Source organism: Lytechinus pictus, chromosome 2, assembly GCF_037042905.1.
Source record: "Lytechinus pictus isolate F3 Inbred chromosome 2, Lp3.0, whole genome shotgun sequence".
NCBI lineage: Eukaryota > Metazoa > Echinodermata > Echinoidea > Temnopleuroida > Toxopneustidae > Lytechinus > Lytechinus pictus.
The window spans coordinates 17,861,282-17,882,063 of NC_087246.1; the positions used below are offsets into that span (position 1 = coordinate 17,861,282).

The 20,782-nt window shown below is 34.5% G+C and overlaps 1 protein-coding gene across 1 annotated transcript; it reads right to left on the reverse strand.

The window, feature by feature from the left end:
- Positions 1–774: 774 nt before the first annotated feature.
- LOC135157129 (interstitial collagenase-like) lies at positions 775–20,413 on the reverse strand. The gene is made up of 9 exons (XM_064111704.1): positions 19,930–20,413; positions 15,832–15,949; positions 14,165–14,385; positions 12,911–13,136; positions 6,533–6,691; positions 5,757–5,894; positions 4,765–4,925; positions 3,814–3,985; positions 775–2,472 (listed from the first exon to the last, which is right to left on the reverse strand). Exons 1-9 carry the CDS (start codon positions 20,086–20,088, stop codon positions 2,240–2,242), a joined length of 1,587 nt encoding a protein of 528 aa, XP_063967774.1. The 5' UTR covers positions 20,089–20,413; the 3' UTR covers positions 775–2,239.
- Between the last annotated feature and the right edge of the window lie 369 nt (positions 20,414–20,782).

Below are 20,782 nucleotides of genomic sequence, written 5' to 3' on the forward strand. Positions count from 1 at the left end.
ACAGAAGTGATTAAATCGGGATTATTCTTAAGCCATCATATCTTAGTTGCGACTGCGTTACGTCACTGTGCATTCAGTGTAGTAGGGGAAATATGAAGTCATAATTTATTCACAAACATGAATTTCACCTTTTTTTTAAAGTCATCTCTTTTAAATGCAATGTATGACAAAATGACAATTGAAAAACGTATACGATTCAAAGAAAAAGATGCAAATGTTTAAAAAGGAGTAAGCCTATACACCGACTTGATAAAGTATATAGATTGTATACACAAATTTATGATATACCTCAATGATCATGCAAGGAAAATTTTAAGGATATTGAATCATCTGTCATGGTTGCGCATTGTATTCAAGAATTTTATTTTAAAATCCAACTTTCTCTATTCCATATAAATTCTTCATGGCTATCTGTGCACCTTTGTTTCTTAATTTCTTTCTTACCCCCCCCCCATCATACACCATATACATACCATTCTTGCCTATTATATCGTACCTTGATCCTAATGCATTTTCATTTCATTATGTTGTATTATAATTTTAATATACTTTGTAATTTGTTTAAAATTTTGAAATGAAATATATTCGTTATTAATCAATCAATTAATCAATTTGGATGTCGACATGACATTTTCTCCTAATACTCCCCCCCCCCCTAATCTCTGGCTTTCCTTCAGTTGAATTCCATCTCGTTTGATTTCTCACTCTTTCACTAAATCTTATACATAGGTCAAAGGATTTGGGAAAAGGGTTGCAAACCCCAATAAGACAATGTCAAGCATACTGATATTATTTGTATAATTTAATATGCAAACGTTGATTAAAACGGTGTTTTAATATAGGGAATGAAAATTCTTTTTTTGTAATCAGGATGCTATACATAGATTCTAAATTCTTCTTCATATTTGATATATTCTTTTTCTTAAATACATCTTAAAGATACAAATAAAACTCAATAATACGTGAGTGCCATTTTGTTTGGGTTCCAGCCCCATATACTGACACTACATTTCCCTGAAGTATATATAAACAAATTCACATCTAATAAGCAACTTAATAACTTCATCTCATTTCTCCTCTAATTAGCATGATAAAATACCCTATATTTTCAATATTAGTACTTTAACATTTTCAGTGATATATTAATAGAATTTTGTCCACAACAATCCCATCTCAATACTTTGACGCCAACTAGTAAGTGGTGAAATTTTCAATCAATTTGTTTTTCATCATATCAAATTTGCGTTTTTTTTTTAATTAATTATATATTTAGTTCTTTATATACATGTACCTATACCCCCTCCTTCTACTCTGTAATGGGCTCGCCTCCGTGAGTACATGTGCTTATAATTCGTTCATTCAGTTGTATTCATTCGTTTAATACACCAATAAACATGATAAAATTGAATTTCAACTACATTTACACAATTTTACAATGTTTTAAGGCCACACCCACACCAAAAGCAAGTTGATTTGAATAATAGACATTTTAAGTTTCGCTTATTATTTTTTTTGGGGGGGGGCAAAAGATATGTACATCCTGATCAGTATTTGATTGAGTGACCCATGACCTCACAAACTCAATATTTTTCGAAATATTTTCATGATATGAAACGTAGAATTTTGATTTTCTCTATTTATTCTAATCAACGTTTTTTTTTATTGGGGTGGAATTAACCTGAAATTCTTTAGCTATTCAAATATCGACCTATTTCGTTCTTTTCTTTTCCTATGTATAACCATTTGAATATTTCGTTATCAAAGCATTTATATTGAGCCTTGTGTGTTTTGCTAAAGGAAAAACATTTCCTATTCTAGACACCGTTGAATAAATTAACTCGATGTAACTTTCATATATGCGCATGGGTGCACCTATATCTGTCCCTGTTTGATCAACTCGTAATAGAATTAAATGAAACAACACAATAAGGTATAAAAGGAAGATGATATTATCAAAAAGGTCTAGCCTTCGCATTGTAAACTAAACATGCTAACATTGATAAACATCATAATAACCATTTGACTTTTCGATGTAAGTTTAATCGCAAATGATGTAACTTTTAAAAGAAAATTCAAATACACTTTTCATATTTAGTTTTATCAATATCAAAAGAATAAGTTTATATATAGTAAAACAAAACAAAAAACCCAAAAAGGGCCCGGGTAGGAAAAAATGTTTCAGATGTTTCCTTCATAATAAAAGACTCCCGTATATGCAACGGTTATTTCTAGAAGATTCTCACTCGTTACAACTGAACCAGTCTTGGACAACAAGTCTAGGGAAGTAGGTACTGAGGTTGAATGTCCAAGGTGACACCTGATAGTATAAACCATTCTCCGTGAAGAAATAGAGATAGTTGTCTGCTCCTTGGATCACAGAAGCAACCTTGCCGTATAGGTTAGGGAAGATGTCAGTGATGGCGTATGGTCCTCGGAACACCTTCTCCCACCCGTATAGGTAGATTTGATTGTCTAGAAAAATAAAAAGGATATACTTCGAAAAGAGTTCGGGGAAAGTTTGCAATTTTAATTGTTATTGGTTTGCTTTTTAATAATAAAAAAACAATAATAACGTTTTATTTACCCAGGGTAGCCATTTCAGTTAGGAAACTGCTCTACCAGCGGGCCCTGCATAACATAATATTATCATTACCCTTCTTCAATCTAAATGCTGAGCGCCTAGCAAGAAGGCAGAGGGGCCCATTTTATAAGTCTCTGGTATGACTCGGCCGAGGACCGAACCCACGACCTCCCGTTCATGAGACGGGTGGTCTACCACTGAGCCACCATGCCTGGCTTTACACTGGCTAACGTAGAAAAGCAGGAAACAATCCAATATTGGCGTCTAAATTTCTCTCAGATTGAAAGCGTGGAGATGAAAGAGCATGAAAAAGAGTGCCCTTACTGGAGGGTAATATGGTTGTATGCAGCGAGGGACACGCGCTCCCCCCCCCCCCTTCCCCCCTCCCCAGCCCAATCCTATAATACTTTTTATTGAACTTTCATCAAACGTGAGAATGACATCCTCCATCTCCAAATTAAAAACACGACCACCCTAAAATAAACACACTTCGTAATGAACTCTGTTGCTTTGATCCGTAACTTTACATATAAGTGCCCCATATGGGAAATGTTCAATTTTCAGACCGACCTCTCACAAACTAGAGAAGAAAATAGGATAAGAAGAAGAGTAGACAATAGGGTTTAAAGAGGATACTTACCCGATTGATTTTTTTTAAAGAGATAAACAATAAAGAAGAAAAAGTAGGTCTGTGTGAAAGCTTGAATAATAATTATTAGATGAGAAAGGAATTTATTTCTGAATTTAAATTGTATGAAGTTGGAGTCACTATAATATGAATTGGGATTTCAAATTGGACATATAACCAATGTAATTGTGGTGTTAGGTATAGGGGCAACTTCTCCATTTGTTTCAATACACAATTAACAGCTTCAACGTCACCTTTTCAAAATATCTACTCAGAATAACATTTCCCTATCTTGAGGACATAAAATAATATTCCATGCATATATGAAGATTGATAAATTTGGGAAATGGAAGAAAGTAAATGTTTATATAAAATGAAAATAAAATTGACTTCAGTCCCGAATGAAGGCAAAGGTACTCAAAGGTACTACAATAGAATGTCACAATAACATGCTAGACACGAAGCTGCCAATTTTATCATAATGTTTTAATTTTTAAAACAATTATAACTTATACTGATTCCCCCCGCCCCCCAAAAAGTTCTATATTCGGCTTTCAGACAATTATTTATATTATCACATTTGGTTTTCATTTCAAATACTTACCCATGATGAAAATGGTTTCGCCATTCCCGCTTATTTCTGCCACTCCCTGTACTGAGATAATTGGTCGACTCGACCCAAAATCAGGGAACACATTCTCAAACGCTTTGGGATAACCAGGTTCTAAAGTGTTTTCAGCACTGTACTTCCACACGGCAACACTTCCTGATATAGTCTGTAAATCAAGGACATTCAGGATTATATCAACAACAACAACAGCATCACCATAAAGTCAATAGCAACGACGAAAATACAGAGGTAAAAAAAAAATTGTGCGGTATAAACAGTATGTATGTATTTTTAAGCGATATTGTTTAAAGTCTTGTCAACGGGCGGTACCACGGCTTTTCGGTGGGATAGGTCAAAGTTCGTTGACCCTAAATGACTTTTCACCTTAATCATGTGACCTGCAAACCTATGCCAGATGATCAGTAATACTTTATTACCCTTATATCTAAGTTTCATGAAATAGTTCTTTATACTTTCAAAGTTATGATTAGTTCTATAATAAAACTTAAAATTGGTAAAGATTTCAATGTTGCCTCCGCCTCCGACGCAGCCGAGACAAATCGGGAAATTGTTCACAAGTACAACATGACAAATCAAATTTCGTTCGCTAATTTCTTTCTGACTACATTTTCTGTTTCACTTCTCTTATTTTCCTTATTGTTTTATCCAACACCCGTACTCCGAGCCCCCTTCTACAGCACCGCTACTGAAATAATTGACTGAAATTCCCAAGAAAAAGAAATAAATGCAGAAATAAAAGCAAACATGCAGAAATACAGAAATAGAAGCAAACAAATGCAGAAATAAAAGTATGCAAAGTTTTCAGAGCATAACATAGACAAACAAAAATGATAACCAGAAGTTCTGAGATGTTCCTTCTATCATAATCTACCTGTGTTGATGGGGTTGGGGTGGTTTCAATGAATATGTCAAGAAATTTCGTACCTTAAAGAAGTAAGTCTTGCCCACATCTGCTCCCCACACTCTAGGATTTTTCATGGAGAGGGAGGCGGAGAGGTTGCTTTGAAGTCCCGGCCAGTATCCCGAGATAAGTTTTGGAAATCCAGGGACCAGCTGACCCTTCTCCAATATCCAATAAAACCCATCTGTCATTGAAAAATAAGAGAAAGAAATTGCGGTATTTGAATTTTGTCAGAACGGAAACTGTGAATACATGTGAATTTACATGATTTGATTTAACAAGGTTTCTGCTCGAGGAAACTGCAGAGCTTGGCTAATGAAACTGACAACTCATGCGTCAGACTATCTTTAAAAATACTATTGATTCCTATTTATCATGTTTATCAAATTTATATATATTTATATATATAATCGTAACTTTCTTTGCACAATTTACTACCATCAATTTACTGCATAATATCATCCATCTTATCAGTAGTACAATGATGAAAAAATGAGAAGGTGTACAACATGTCGGATGAGAAAAAGTTCTAAAAAGTTATGAGAGCGAAAATTATGAATCTTTTAAAATGAGCATCTAATTTTGTGATAGATTATGACATAATATTCAGAAATAATATTTCTCACTTTCTCCTCTTATCCTTCATTTTCTTCATTTTACTTAGTCGTGAAAATTCGGGAGGGGGTCCATTGCTCAACTTGAGCCCCCAATCTATGCGCCTGTAGCCCAAAGGTGCAAATGGAGATAGATTCCCACTCAAGGCAATATTTTTTTTTTGCTCGAAACCTACAGGAAAATCTTCAGAGACTTCAAAACTAATATACAAAGTCTTTCATCTAGAATGCTATAGTTTTTCGGTGTTAATGGGCAAAAAAATCATAAATAATCATGGCCATGATAAAACATTTTATGACATGGCTATAATATATATAATATAGTAATTGTATTTATGCTTTTAGGTATCGGGAGATAAAAGACATCCATTAGTATACAACTTTCTGAACTCTGAAGTTACCTTTAAAGGCATACATGTTTCCCATGGCTGTGAATGTTATGGTATCAGTATACACGCTGCAGAGGTCTGGTATGTTAGGGTTGTTTGGTCCTTGAGGAGAGCTTGTCGGAGAAACCAGCTCAGTTCCCGGTCGTGCACCTGATTTCAAAGTATAGATAATCACCAATCAATCATGATGATGATGATAATAATAATAATTACAATGATAATGATAATATCATGTTCTGATGTACGCATTATCACGTCATTTAACGTGTCTCTATGCGCTTCCGAAGGACTTTAGATAGTTATATACCTCAGCGTTCGATCCTGGTATCCGTATATACAGCGCACAAACATTTAAGATATTAATTTAATAAATTATCATTTCTGTCAGGTATACTTCTCCTGGGCGGGCTTCTGGGTCGAGTGTAGCAAATGTAGATCATATGGACATTGATTGAAGATTTGTTTTCATCTATCAATTGGATGATCTCATTGCAGGCTTTACAATGATGATCATTTACTGTATGATCAAAATATTGATGATGATTAACAGATAATCAATATTTCTAAACAATTGAATTTATTTATGGATTTTAAGAAGTGTTATTATTACATTTCACTGCACGCAAAGAATGAAAGTTGTCTACTATTAATTTTGTTATGAAATAGCAATTTATTCAATGAGTATATGAATTACATTCTTCTTGTTCATTTAGGGGTCTTAAACATTTTTTTCCTTCAGGAGAACAAACATCCGGGGGAGAAGGGGGGGGGGGCAGATGTGAACTCACCATAGAGAAACTGAACCCCTCTGATGTCGTCTTGATCGAGGGTAAAGTCTTGATCAAAGGTCCGGTACCAAGGATACATGAGGGCTGACAATACCTTAGAATGACCCAGTCCAATAGCATGACCTATCTCATGGGCCACTGTCAACCAAAGATTTTTTCCTGCACATGGGTTAGTGGTAAAGAAAATTAGGTGCGTTAAGGCCGCCGCACACCTTACGACTGTTCCACGATCCGATTTTTGGAACAAATCGCATTTTGCTTATTTTCTGAAAATGTGAATGAAAAGTATCAATTCATTTGAGGTTGAATTAACTGAAAGAATAATAATATAACAATTGTTCATGATTGCAAGCCTTTATTTTGGAGTAAAGGCCAAATTGGTTACAAATCGTAGACAATCATACGATTGCTATGACGTCATTACGACTAGATATTAAATTCGCTTGTATTCTAAAAAGGATGATAGAATAGTCACAGATTTAAAATAGGTATTCGTGCGATGATTTAAAACATTACACAGTAAGATTTTCCATGTCTCAATAATAGCGTCAAATTCTATTACGTTTTATTCCAAAATCGGATTGCAGACCAATCGTAAGGTGTGCGGTGGCCTTTACTGTTCAAAGTTGCAAAGATTTATTTTAACCTACGCGTTTATTTAAAAAGTAAAATCATATAGAACAGTTAATCAGTGTGGAGTAATGAGCCAAAACATTTGAAGGGATGGCGTATTGGGAAAATTTTTGTTTCGAACTTTTGACACAAAATAAAAAAGTTTTGTGATAGATTTTGACACAATGTTAAGAAAGTGATATCATGATTCACCCCTCTTCCTTTCCATTTCCCCTCTTTTCTCCATTTTCTCGTGTCGTGAAGGGGGAGTGGGTCTGTGCCCCCCCCCCCCCCCAGCGAAGCAGTAATGTTCTCTGCGAAAAAAATACCCATCATATGAATTAGCCTAAAATAGTTTGAACAAAATTGGACCAGTATTACATGACCCCCACCTCCCCCTCTCTCTCTCTCTCTCTTAAAGGAGAATGAAACCCTTGAAACTAGCTGAATTCATATCAAAGAGAAAAATCAAAGAAACATATTGTTGAAAGTTTGAGGAAGATTGAATGAATAATAAGAAAGTTATGAACATTTGAATATTGAGATCACTAGTGCCATGTAGATCCTCCCATCGGCAATGCGACCAAGATCTGTGATATCACACACGTACAACTCCCTCATTACTTTAGTACTTATTTCACTTATATTCTCACTTTTATAGAGTCTATCACAAGGTTAGGTGTTTTCTTTATGAGATGACAAGTACAGAGGTTTCACAACATTATATCATTTAGTGATGACGGAGGCGAAGAAGGGTCTGCTGCGTGTGAGGTACCAGGCGTCGAAGAAGGGTTGGAGGTGGCTATCAAAAAAGCTCTGCAAGTTATTCTTCTAGAAGAATCGTTCGTAAAAAACCTAGTCAGCTCCATAAAATCTGTTCTTGTTAAGGAAATTGAATCAGCAGTTTCCGATCATGTTGAGTCCATCTTATTCGAGAATGCAAATCTTCTGGAGGAAGTCGGTCGTCTAAACAACAGAGTCGAGTCGCTAGAAGCTGCAGCTGATGAGGCGGAGCAGTATTCACGCCGCAATTGCCTGATTTTCAGTGGTATTGCTGAATCTGCAAACGAAGATACTGATGCCAAGATCATAGAGGTGTGCCAGAGGAATATGGGTGTTACAGTGAAACAAGAGGACATCGATCGTTCTCACCGCCTTTCCAGCCATGCTGCGCTTGAGAACAAGCAGAAGGATCCTCGTAGTCGTAAGCCCCGGAACGTCATCATCAAATTTTCCAACTACAGGGCAAGAGAGGCTGTATACGCATCTAGGGCTAAGCTGAAAGGCCTTTCAATTTACATCAATGAAAATCTAACACGGAAGCGATCTCAGCTGTTCTGGCAAGTAAAGAAAGGAAACCTCCCGCAAGTCCACAAAGTCTGGACTCAAGACGGAAGAGTAACAGCGATGAATAAGAGTGGGAAAAGAGTTGCTCTTTCAAGTGTAAAAGACCTCGGAAAACTTGATCAATTGAAGGAATGAGACAACAATATCAATCAAATTCACTGAACTGTAATACTTGGTCTGCTTGAGCACACAGGCGAATTCCTGTTTACTATTTGCTTTAAATTGCACTATTAAATATACGATTTGTTTTTAATAACGTTAATCACTAGAACTTGGTTCTTATTTTATTGAATATTTGTATAAAATTACATTCATTACTTACACGTAATACTTTTCACTTGTTTTGAAGTGTGACAATTTACATTTTATTGTTATTGTTGCTGTTGCTATTTTGCACATATTCGGGTTTTTCATGTATATATATTTGATAATTAAAATGATTAATGTATATAAATTGCTTAGAGTGGAGGAAGTAAAATCTCAACCTAATTTCAACATAAGATTTAATGATTAAATACCCATGTTCAATTTGTAATAAATCTGTTAAAATAAATCAAAAGGCTTTGTTATGCACTGTATGTTCACAGTGGGTGCATATAGTTTGTGGCGGGGTCTCAAGAGAGACCTATGATTCAGATGAACTGTTTGAAAATTGGCAGTGCCCGAAATGTATTCTCCAAAGTGTATTACCTTTTTGGAATGATCCTGATCTATCTACTGAAGTCGTGTATAACTGTAATAATATTTCTGTCGACGCACATGATGATAGGTCAACCGAAACTAATGATTTTGCTCTAAAAGATATTAAAGGTATAAAATTAGCTCATCTTAATGTCAGAAGCATTGTTAATAAAGTTGCTGATTTACAATGTTGGCTGAATAATAACCCTTATGATCTACTAGGAGTGTCAGAAACATGGTTAACAAAAGAACATTCTGATAGCTTGATTTCTGTTAAAGGTTATAAGTTTGAGAGGAAGGATAGATGTACTCATGGAGGTGGAGTGGGATGTTTTATATCAGAAAATTTATCGTATATAAGGAGATTGGATCTTGAATCTGTTGCCTTAGAAATAATTTGGTTGGAGTTGCAACGTAGCAATAGTAGCTCATTATTTATTGGTATATTGTATAGAAAACCGGATAATCATTTAGATTTTTTTGACAGTCTTGAAAGTAATCTTGAGAAATTGTATACAATTACAAACAACGTCATCCTTCTTGGTGATTTTAACTGTAATATGCAAACCATAAATAATCTTTCTAGAAAAGTTTCCAGTCTCCTTACTACAATGCAAATGACACAGGTTATATCTGAACCCACTAGAATTTCACCACATAGCCAGTCAGTAATCGATTTGGTATGTATTTCTGATGCACTTGTTGACAATATTATTAAGTCAGGAGTGCAGTCAGCTGGACTTAGTGATCACTCTGTGATTTTTACTGCAATTAAAGGGAAACATCAATCCCTTTCTCCGAAAATAACTAAATGTCGTTCATTCAAGTACTTTGACAGTGAGAAATTTAAAGATGATGTAAGGAAAGTTGATTGGCATGAGTTTTATTCCTGTGGGACTGACGTTGAAAAATTGTGGCACTATTTTAAAAACACACTCCTGGACATTTGTGACAGGCATGCCCCCGTGATATCAGTGCGGCAAAAACAAAGAGGGGTACCTTGGATAAATGATGATTTTTTGGTGTTAGCACGCGAAAGGGATTATTATCGAAAGCAATTTAGAAAAACAAGATTAATTTATTGGTGGAATAAATTTCAGTTTTCCCGTAACAGAGCTAATAACTTGATTAAAAATTTGAAAAAGAAGTATTATCAGGACAAATTTAAGGACTGCGAAAATGACATGAAAAAGAACTGGAACATTTTATCGAAGCTTATACCTAAGAAAAATAAAACCACGAGTCATGATGTTAAATTAACAATTGATAATGATCAAATACCTAACAATGAAATAGCTCACGTTCTAAACAAAGCCTTTAATGAAGTCGGCTCAAGGTTGCAAGCCGCTTCGGGTAATTTCTCGAAAGATTTATTAAACAATTTACAAACTCTGTTTATTCCAGATTGTGAATTTAAATTTTATGCAATCAAAAAGGAGTATGTTTTGAAAGAACTATTACATATTGATTGTTCGAAAGCGGTCGGAGTAGATGGCATTCACCCTAAGTTTCTTAAGCTGGCAGCAGAGAGTATAGATGGCCCTTTAACCCATTTATTTAATGCAACTTTACAAACTAGTGTTATTCCAGAAGATTTTAAAACAGCAAGAATTACTCCTGTACATAAGGGAGGATCATTTGATATTGACAATTATAGACCAATTTCTGTGCTTCCAGTCCTGTCCAAAATACTAGAGAGAGCAATACATGATCAATTGTATAAGTACTTAAATGTGAATGATCTACTTGCAAATTGTCAGTCTGGCTTCAGACCGTCTTATTCTACTGCCACTTGTCTAACTGAGATTACAGACTTTTTGTATGATAAAATGGACCGAAAACATGTTACTGGTGGTATTTTCTTGGACTTACGCAAAGCTTTTGATGTTATTCCTCACAATTTTATACTTGCAAAACTTAAGTACTATGGTATTACTGGCAATGAATACAACTGGATGGAATCGTATTTAACAGACAGAAGGCAATTTGTAATGATTAACAGTTGTCGCAGTGAATTTTTGAAGATAAAATCAGGTGTCCCACAAGGATCTATACTGGGTCCATTGATATTTTGTATTTTTATTAATGACATGTGTAATTTGAAATTGCATGTACATTCTAAAATGTCTCTTTATGCTGATGATACCGCCATTTTTAATCACGGTGAATCAATTAAGGAGGTACAAAAGTATTTGCAAGATGATTTTGATTCAATAAGTAAATGGCTAGACTTAAATAATATGCATTTACACCCGCAAAAAACAAAAGCCATGGTATTTGGTCAAAAGAAAAAGTTGAGGGGTGCTCATTTGTCAGTGAAATTCAGGAACATACAATTAGAAAATGTAAAAAAGATTAAATACTTAGGTGTCATGCTCGATCCGGGCTTGACTTGGTGCGAACATATTACTAATATCGTTTGTAAAATATCTCGGGCAATAGGTTGTGTAAGGCGGATTAAGCACTTACTGTCCTTTGATATTATGAAGAAGCTGTACTTTTCTATGATTTTACCTTACATTGATTACTGTATTACATATTGGGGAAGCAGTGCAAAAATACATTTAGATAAGATACAAAAACTTCAAAATAAATATGCCAGAATGCTTTTGAAAAAAGATTATAATACATCACAAATTTCTTTGTTGCAGTCACTGAAGTGGCAATCAGTAGATCAGCGTATAAAATATCAGTATTGTGTTCTTGTATATAAAATAATGAATGATTTAGTTCCAAATTATTTAAAACCTTTAGTATGTAAACGGCCCGTGAAATACAGGACACGGTATTCTTTACGATGCCCCCTTCAGCTTCCCAAAGCTAGAATTGAACATAAAAGAAAATCTTTCGCATATGTCGGACCCAAATTATTTAATGCACTTCCTTCAAATTTACAAGTTTGTACCTCCTTGTTAGTTTTTAAAAAATTATGCAAAGCCTTTCATACGAATTGATAAAGAGCGAAATGATATTCCATTGATTTACAATGCTATGTATGTTTAAATTGTCACTTCCCACTCTATATTTTGGTGTTAATTGTTTCTGATGTTAGATATTTTGTATTTTGTATTTTTGATGTTGTTTGTTGTTGTTGTTCATAGTTATCTTGACATGTATTTTAAACTACAGGGCGCCTTTGTAAAGCAGTTTTAAGAACTGAACAGGCCTACCCTGCAGTATAAAATAAATAAAACAAAATAAATAAATAAATAAATAAATAAATCGTTTGTCATATGATTAGAATGAGCAAAAAGAGATGTTTTGGGGTATATTTTCAGTGTCCGAATGGGAGAGTTGTACGTGTGTGACATCACAGATCTTGGTCGCATTGCCAATGGGGGGATCTCCATAGCATTAGTGATCTTGACATTCAAATGCTCATAACTCTTTTATTGCTAGTCCTATTTTACATAAAGTTTTGTTGATCTTATTCTTTGATTTTTCTGCTTTCACAAAAGCTAACTTGCTCCAAGAGTTTCATTCTCCTTTAATTTAATTTTCTCTCTAATGGTTTTTATGTCTGTCACTCTCTCTCTCTCTCTCTCTCTGTTACCCCCCCCCCCCTCTGTTAAGTCTTACTTACTTATATTTCCCATCTCAATGAGACCAATTAAGTCTAAACTAATCAATGGTGTATTTCACAAAAAAATAAAGTAACACATGTAGTTTTGATCTGTCTGGAATCGGTTTCATTCGTGTGACCATGGACCTACTGCGACATACAAATGCAAAGGGTACCTGATGGTGAATTGGCTGTCCAGTTCTCTTCTTCGTCAAGATGAATATGACCAATGAGTTCTGGCCTGGATGTTGTAACACTTGGCGGGAATGCATGCCCCAGCACCCTCCCAGGACCATCGAACGGACGATCATCATCATGGCTACCAATATGAAACGATATATCGATATCAGCATCGCCACTATAGATCTGAGTGAACGTGAGTAGGGCAACGTCAGACCATAGCTGAAATGGAATAATCATAAGAAACGGTTAGATAGATAGATAGATGGATGGATGGATGGATGGATGGATGGATGGATGGATGGATGGATGGATGGATGGATGGATGGATGGATGGATGGATGGATGGATGGATGGATGGATGGATGGATGGATGGACGGACAGACAGACAGACAGACAAACAGATAGACAGACAGACAGATAGATAGATAGATAGAATATGTAGGTAGGAAGGTAGGTAGGTAGATAGTATAGTATGTTCAGTTTTATGGACTTACTGAAAAGTAGCATTTTGACCGAAAGCCGGATCTAATAGTTCGAAACTCTAATTTTGTGATAGATTTCGACATACTATTCAGAAAATTATATAATTTTTACCATTTCCCCCTTTTCTTCTTGGTCTTGATAACTTCTTGTAAGCCATCTGTATACCAGTGCCAGTATTGAAATAACTAATTTTTTGTCCACATTTTGTCCCATTTCATAATACTCTCATTTCTCCTAAATCAATTAAATAAAAAAATCTGGGACCCGTTACATAAAACTTTGCGATTGATCGTATATGGTTGAGTTTTACGATTGATTATGCACAATAATCAATACAATCAATCGTAAAAATCAACCCCACGATCAATATATTGCGGGACCCATTTGGTCTAATGGCATGCTATAGTCAGTTTGTTATAATTTCGTCAATTTCTAATTGATCTAACACCACTTCGCCTTACTTAAAATTCACAGAGAAACTACTACGCAAAAATTTCTCACTAGACACACTGATCTGGAATATTTAGTAGAGTAAGACGATGTGGAAATTTAGTTATTGATCGTGGACAAATTTATTAAACACAAGAAGATATTAAGCCAAATAGTAATTGTAGCAAATGGCTATGAAAGCAGATGTTAGAAAACCGAATATGTAATTGAATGAATTAACCACAAATGTTTAGTCACATTGCCAATTGGTGGACGATTCCGTACTTAGATCAGCTTGATTTAGACTAAGTGGATAGCTACGAAAGATAAATACCTTGAATGCCCTAGCCACTTCAAAGTTGACTATACCCGCAGGAAGTTTCGTGGTATAAATTGAGATTTTATATGTTAAATCATTCTTAGGCCACGGACGAATGATGACAAATCTCTTTCGTCGTATTCTTCCCCTTGATGACGTCATAGCTTGGTCGTCGATATCACTATTACCACATCGAGGCTCTAATATTTTGGTCATCGTCACCATGTCTTCTTCGCCTATTGAGATGAAAAATTAAAAAGAACACTTTATATTAGCTTAAAATGAATAAGTGTTTTCCCCGTATATAACACCTTAAACATATATTCTCTTCGAAAACTGAGTAGGCCTACCTTTTATATTTAATGATATAATTTACAAACTTTTGAAGAACTTGTCTTTATCGAGGTTAAACGAGATATTGAGAGTAGGGCCTATATTCAAAATATTTACGTTAATATGGCACTGCAACTGCTAAAGTATGTGCATTTATGTATGCCGTGATTATTTTTGCCTTCCCTTTGTCATTTATTTATTTATTTATTTATTTATTTGTAATTTCTATTTGGGCCTTTTGGTCTGGATACTTGCTTTACTATCCTATTCTTATACCACCAACCCTATAAAAAGAAAGAAGAATAGACAAATAGTTAAAGTATCAGTAATCGTATGAAGTTAGAATAATTTTGTTATATATAAGACGAATTGTAAGAGCAATTACATTCATTTATTTATTCATTTCCTCTTTAAGGATATTCATAGCATATAATGATTAAGAATATTCCAGAATGTCTCAATACAGCTTTGTTAGGCATGCCTATTATAATGAGTACTGAATAATCTTTGTTATTTCTAGAATGTCCTAAGATAGACAATAAGGCCAGCCTGCAGTAAAAAGCACAATGGGATTACCTATTTTGTTTACATTATTAATTTCACTGAGGTCATTCAAGAGTCTTCTAAAATTAGACTGCTCTAGAAATTGGCAGAATGTTTTTTTTTGTAGACAATACTAGAAGCTTCCAGAATAGTGAGTACTAGAAGCTTCCAGAATAGTGAATAATTTGTATATAAGCTGGCAGTTTCTTCAAGGAGATCATCACATCACATCAGATCAGAACTCAGAGTTTCACGCCAGACTTTATGTCAGAGCATAGTTTATTTCCAACTGGAACACAACATTTATCTTCTGTGGAATTATTTGCACGCCATCAATGAACTGTTTGCAGTTACTTTGACAGAGGAATTCTCAGTTCTCACCGAGATCATCAACCTGTTTTAATGAACGCTTTTCAACCCATGGATTGCTGAAATTGACTGGTAATCATTATCAACATCGTCTTCACGGACATTTCAACTTGTTACAGTGACTCTTGTTATTCATCGTGCTTCAACATCAAAATAATCATCGCCATCATTGTAAACTTTAATTTAAGGAATCTTCGCCAACCAACTTGGATTTTATATGGATATACTATCATAACTTTGGATTGCACATCTGACACTTCAAGAGATGTAAGATCAAAATTTATTTATGTTTTGTTAGCTTATGATTGTTAAATTTCCTGTAATAAAAAAAAGGATATCAAATTTAAAACTAAATTTTCATTGTTATTTTTTGCAGTATCGTAACAATTTTAAAAACTATTTTCCGTGCAGAAATGGAAATTAAAAACAAAGAATACCTGTATCGGGTAATCCAGAAAACTTTTGAAATTTATGGAGCGCATGTGTAATTTTCTCTTCAGAGGGTGCAACTTTGATTGATGTACTCGTCAGGTAACCAAACTCTTCTAAATAATGCTGTTATAATAAAAAAAATATGTAAATCAGAAAAGTAATAAAAGTAATTGACTAAATTTCCCAAAGCCATGATCAAGGTAAACTTCTTTATCTCTTATGGCTTTTATTACAACATTGACATACATGTATAGACCAGCGAGTGAAATGGCAGTCACTACTGCTGCCACTACAACAACAACAACAACTACTACTACTACTACTACTACTACTACTACTACTACTATTACTACTACTACTACTACTAGTACTACTAACACTTACACTACTACTACTTCGACCACTACTACCACTTCTACCACCACTACTACTACTACCACTACTACCACTACTGACATTACTACCACTACTACCACTACATCTACTACTGCACTACTACCACTTCTACTACTACTACCACTACTACTACCATACTACTCTGCTACTACTGCTACAGCTACTACTACTGCTATTACTACTACAACTACTATTATCTCTACTTTTACTACTACTATTACTACTACTACTACTGCCACTCCTACAACAACAACAACAACAATTTAAAATTGTATCAATTTAGCAAATATCTTAAAAAATATCCTCTAGCATGAATAAATATTTTTCATTTTCAAATATGTCCCTTGTATTCTTTTTTTTCTGATCTATCATTGGGAGTGAATATCCTTATTCTGTGTGTCCCGGAGTTTGTAATGAAAAGGTGTGAAGAAAAACACAGGTGTGGGTCAGGTAAATAATGGAACAGAAGTTACAGAACACGATATTGTTTCTTTGCCCTTGTGACTACTACCACTACTACTACTACTACTACTACTACCATACTACTACTGCTACTACTGCTACAGCTACTACTACTGCTACTACTACTACAACTACTACTGCACTACTACCACTTCTACTACTACTACTACTACCACTACTACTACTACTACTACTACTACTACTACTGCTACTACTGCTACAGCTACTACTACTGCTACTACTACTACAACTACTACTGCACTACTACCACTTCTACTTCTATTACTACTACTACGACTACTACTACTACTGCTACAGCTACTACTACTACTGCTTCTACTACTACAACTACTACTGCACTACTACCACTTCTACTACTACTACTACCACTACTACTACTACTACTACTACTACTACTACTACTACTAATACTATTATTTCTACTTTTACAACTACTATTACTACTACTACTACTGCCACTCCTACAACAACAACAACAAATTAAATCGTATCACTTTAGCAAATATCTTTAAAATATCTGAGTGATACATTTTCCTCTAGCATGAATAAATATTTTTCATTTTCAAATAAGTCCCTTGTATTCTTTTTTTCTGATCTATCATTGGGAGTGAATATCCTCATTCTGTGTGTCCCGGAGTTTGTAATGAAAAGGTGTGAAGAAAAACACAGGTGTGGGTCAGGTAAATAATGGAACAGAAGTTACAGAACACGATATTGTTTCTTTGCCCTTGTGACTTAGAAACGCAAGCACTAAAAGGTACCGAGAAATTAGATAATAGAAACAGAACTGAAATCATAGAGAAAATAAATTATTTCTCCATGCTTACATCATCAGCCTGCAAACATATTTTTTAGGGAAAATACCATTACAATATCATATATATCACAATATCTATATACTGAATATTGAAATGAAGTTCCCCTTTTACAATAAGGCAACGCCTATTGACATTGACAGAGTCGAGATGGGTTTATAGCCGAAATTGCAAATGAAAGAAAGCAACAAAAAGAAGCGTTAAAAACATCCTTTCTTGTCCTATAGGATGAAAAGACTTTAGAATACATAAAAAAAAACATATCACAAAAAAAATACACGAGATAAAGAAAAATTAAAGGATGATTGAACGGAAGAGTTTTAGAAATAGATAGAATGAAATTAATATAGAGGGACATATATACATGTAGGTAGAGCGATTTAGATAGAACAAGAAAAGGAGAAAATCGAAGGAAGAACGAACGAAAAAAAGAAATAAATAAATAAAGGAAGGAAGAAAGAAACAGAGAAAGAAGGAAGAAAGGAAGGAAGGAAAGAAAGAAAGAAAGAAAGAAAGAAAGAAAGAAAGGAAGGAAGGAAGGAAGAGAGAGAGAGAGATTTGTACTGTGTTATGTGCTCCATGGCCCTTTTTTAAATTATAGATATCATTGCCCATTATAAAAGAAAAATGATCAAAGGAAAAAAAACCTGAACAAATGTTACTTTTTTGTTTGTTTAACCCCTCATTTGCAGGAGAAAAATACAAACAACTCTGTAATCATACATCACAAGATATTGTGACTCAGCTGACGCCATATTTGCTGTAGAAATCAGGATAATTTATTTTTTACAGTGCTGGGTATTCTTATATGATTGGGCTTGTGAATTCAATGTTATATGAGCATAGTCATAAAAGTTAATGGCCCGACAAAAATTATTCCGAGGCCGTAGATCTATATTATGTGCAGTAGCAGCACTCTATTTTTCTTCTGGAAACAATCATAATGTGAAATTCAAGCACTGTAAAATGACAAAGATGCCGTCTAACCATTTTGAACGAGTCAATAAATGTCTCAGGTATTATTGAATGTTATATTGTTGGGAAAAGGGAACTTCCAAAACGCTTCAAACATATTTCTTGCTATATTTGAGTGAACAAATGGCTCAACATGCTTTTATATAATCTTTCAAATTAACACTGTAATACAGAGCGTATCAGAATATAGCCAGCCAAGACCAAGTCCTGGGCTGTCTCTTTCTATTAATTAATGAATATAAAAAAAACTTAAGTCAGACGTACAAGTAAGGTATCAATAAAAAAGGTCGCTATTTCGTTAAATTGAATTGTAGGCGGATTGTAGGCCAAATATTAAATAGTAATGAGTATAACCCTATAAATTTGGACTATAATTTGCACTATAGAAGAACGATTGATCTTTTGGCATGTTTGTTGAGCAATTTTCTCTTCTTAATTTTCTAAATGAACAGGATGGATGGTTGCTGAATCAACATGATCAAAACAGAGATATGGCTCCAAGAGGACACAGTAACATGTTTGACAATAAAAATGATTTTTGTTTCTGTTTTTGCAGACAATTTTTTTTGGAATAATGTTGGAAAATATTCACGTTTTGGGAGTTGAAACAATTAACACCACTCACTCTTGGGCAGGGGCGGATCCAGGATTTTCCAAGGGGGGGCACATTTTCCTGATGAAAACTTGACAAGCAAAAAAACACACACACACACAACTGATCTCAAAATCCTTAAACAGATGATCCAGGCTGAAAATAGTATGATTTGAACAGATAAAGAAAAATCAGAAAAACAAAACACTGAAAATTTGATCAAAATCGGACAAGGAATAACAAAGCTATGGTATTTGAAAGATTTGCATTATTCCGGTGAAACAGTTCTAGGAATGTCTTCATATATATCCAATGAGCAAACTGATGTCCACTTGTTCTTTTGTATTTTATTATATGAATTTAGGTTTACTCAATATTTTTCCTCCATGAATTAAAAATATTGAATTGACAACTGATTCAGTGCATTAGATATTTAATGTTGCAACTTATTTCATAAGAAGGGAGATATAAACATTCACACATATATGAAAACTTCGCTATTCATTTTGATGGTATTTTCTGCGTTTTGCTATGTGAATGTTGTTCTATTTATTTAAATACAAATATTTTCTGCCCGGAGTATCCCTTTAAGCACGGGCCCGTCGCAAAAAGAATCGGGATGAAACACATCTTGATTTTCTACCAATAAAACACCCATATTACAGACTTATATATTAGATATGTTTTTGAGCTGCGTTCACAAACTAAAATGCCCTGATGTGATTATGTGATGTGGAGCTGCAACTGCAGTCTCATGCCTCGTGCTATTCACTGGTCGTTAAAAGACGACCAGACATATAAAAAGTTTAAGAATATAAAAGAGATAATCATTAATGACTTACTTTGACAGCCTGTTCAGAGATTGATGCAGATTCGATGTTGCAAACTAAGAGCGAGATCGCCACAGTAATTGTCAGAACTGTAGTATGGATGCCACTGTTAACACAGTGTCGAATACAATGAAAAAATAGTCCTTCCATTTTCAACAATCCGAAGTTCATATCAAACTATTTTGGTTCAATAAATTTTCCTTTGCGGTGGTAATATAAGTAACAATATAATTAAAATAGCAATCACATCACAGAGCAATTGGAAATGCAACCAGTACGTAGAACAGTACAATATTCTTAGACGCTGGAATGAAACAATTAATTTTTTGTTCTCCTATACTTGTTGGATTGATCTCACGTGGATTCGATTTAATGCCAAATTTATTGGAAGTATATTGCAGATCAACGGATATCGATCACTTTCTCGATGATCCACATATAGCCGTCTGCTCAGCGTGTCTTGATATTCTTCAACTCCTCATACGTTTTGTGTTCTGACGAAAACGGCCCATTGTCAAGCGACATGAGGTCTACTCCCAAGGATTGTTTGCATACAATTCTACCAGATTGTTATTTTTTCTTCTCCCTTTGTATGCAGATCCATTCTTCTGTTTCACCATAATTGGAAAGGTTTCGATACAATATTTATATTTCATTTGGAGGAGATAAATTACCCATTTTTCTTGCACAATTTTGATGATATTTAAATTGAAAACAAAAATAAAGCTTGTAATGAAGTTACGTATAGTGTGAATACAGTCCTATTTCTAGATAAAGACAAATTCAGATGTTCCATTCTACAGTAATTATGTTTGGTCCAGAGAATTCTGCGTTGTCCATATTTCACGAAATACTAGTTCGAAAG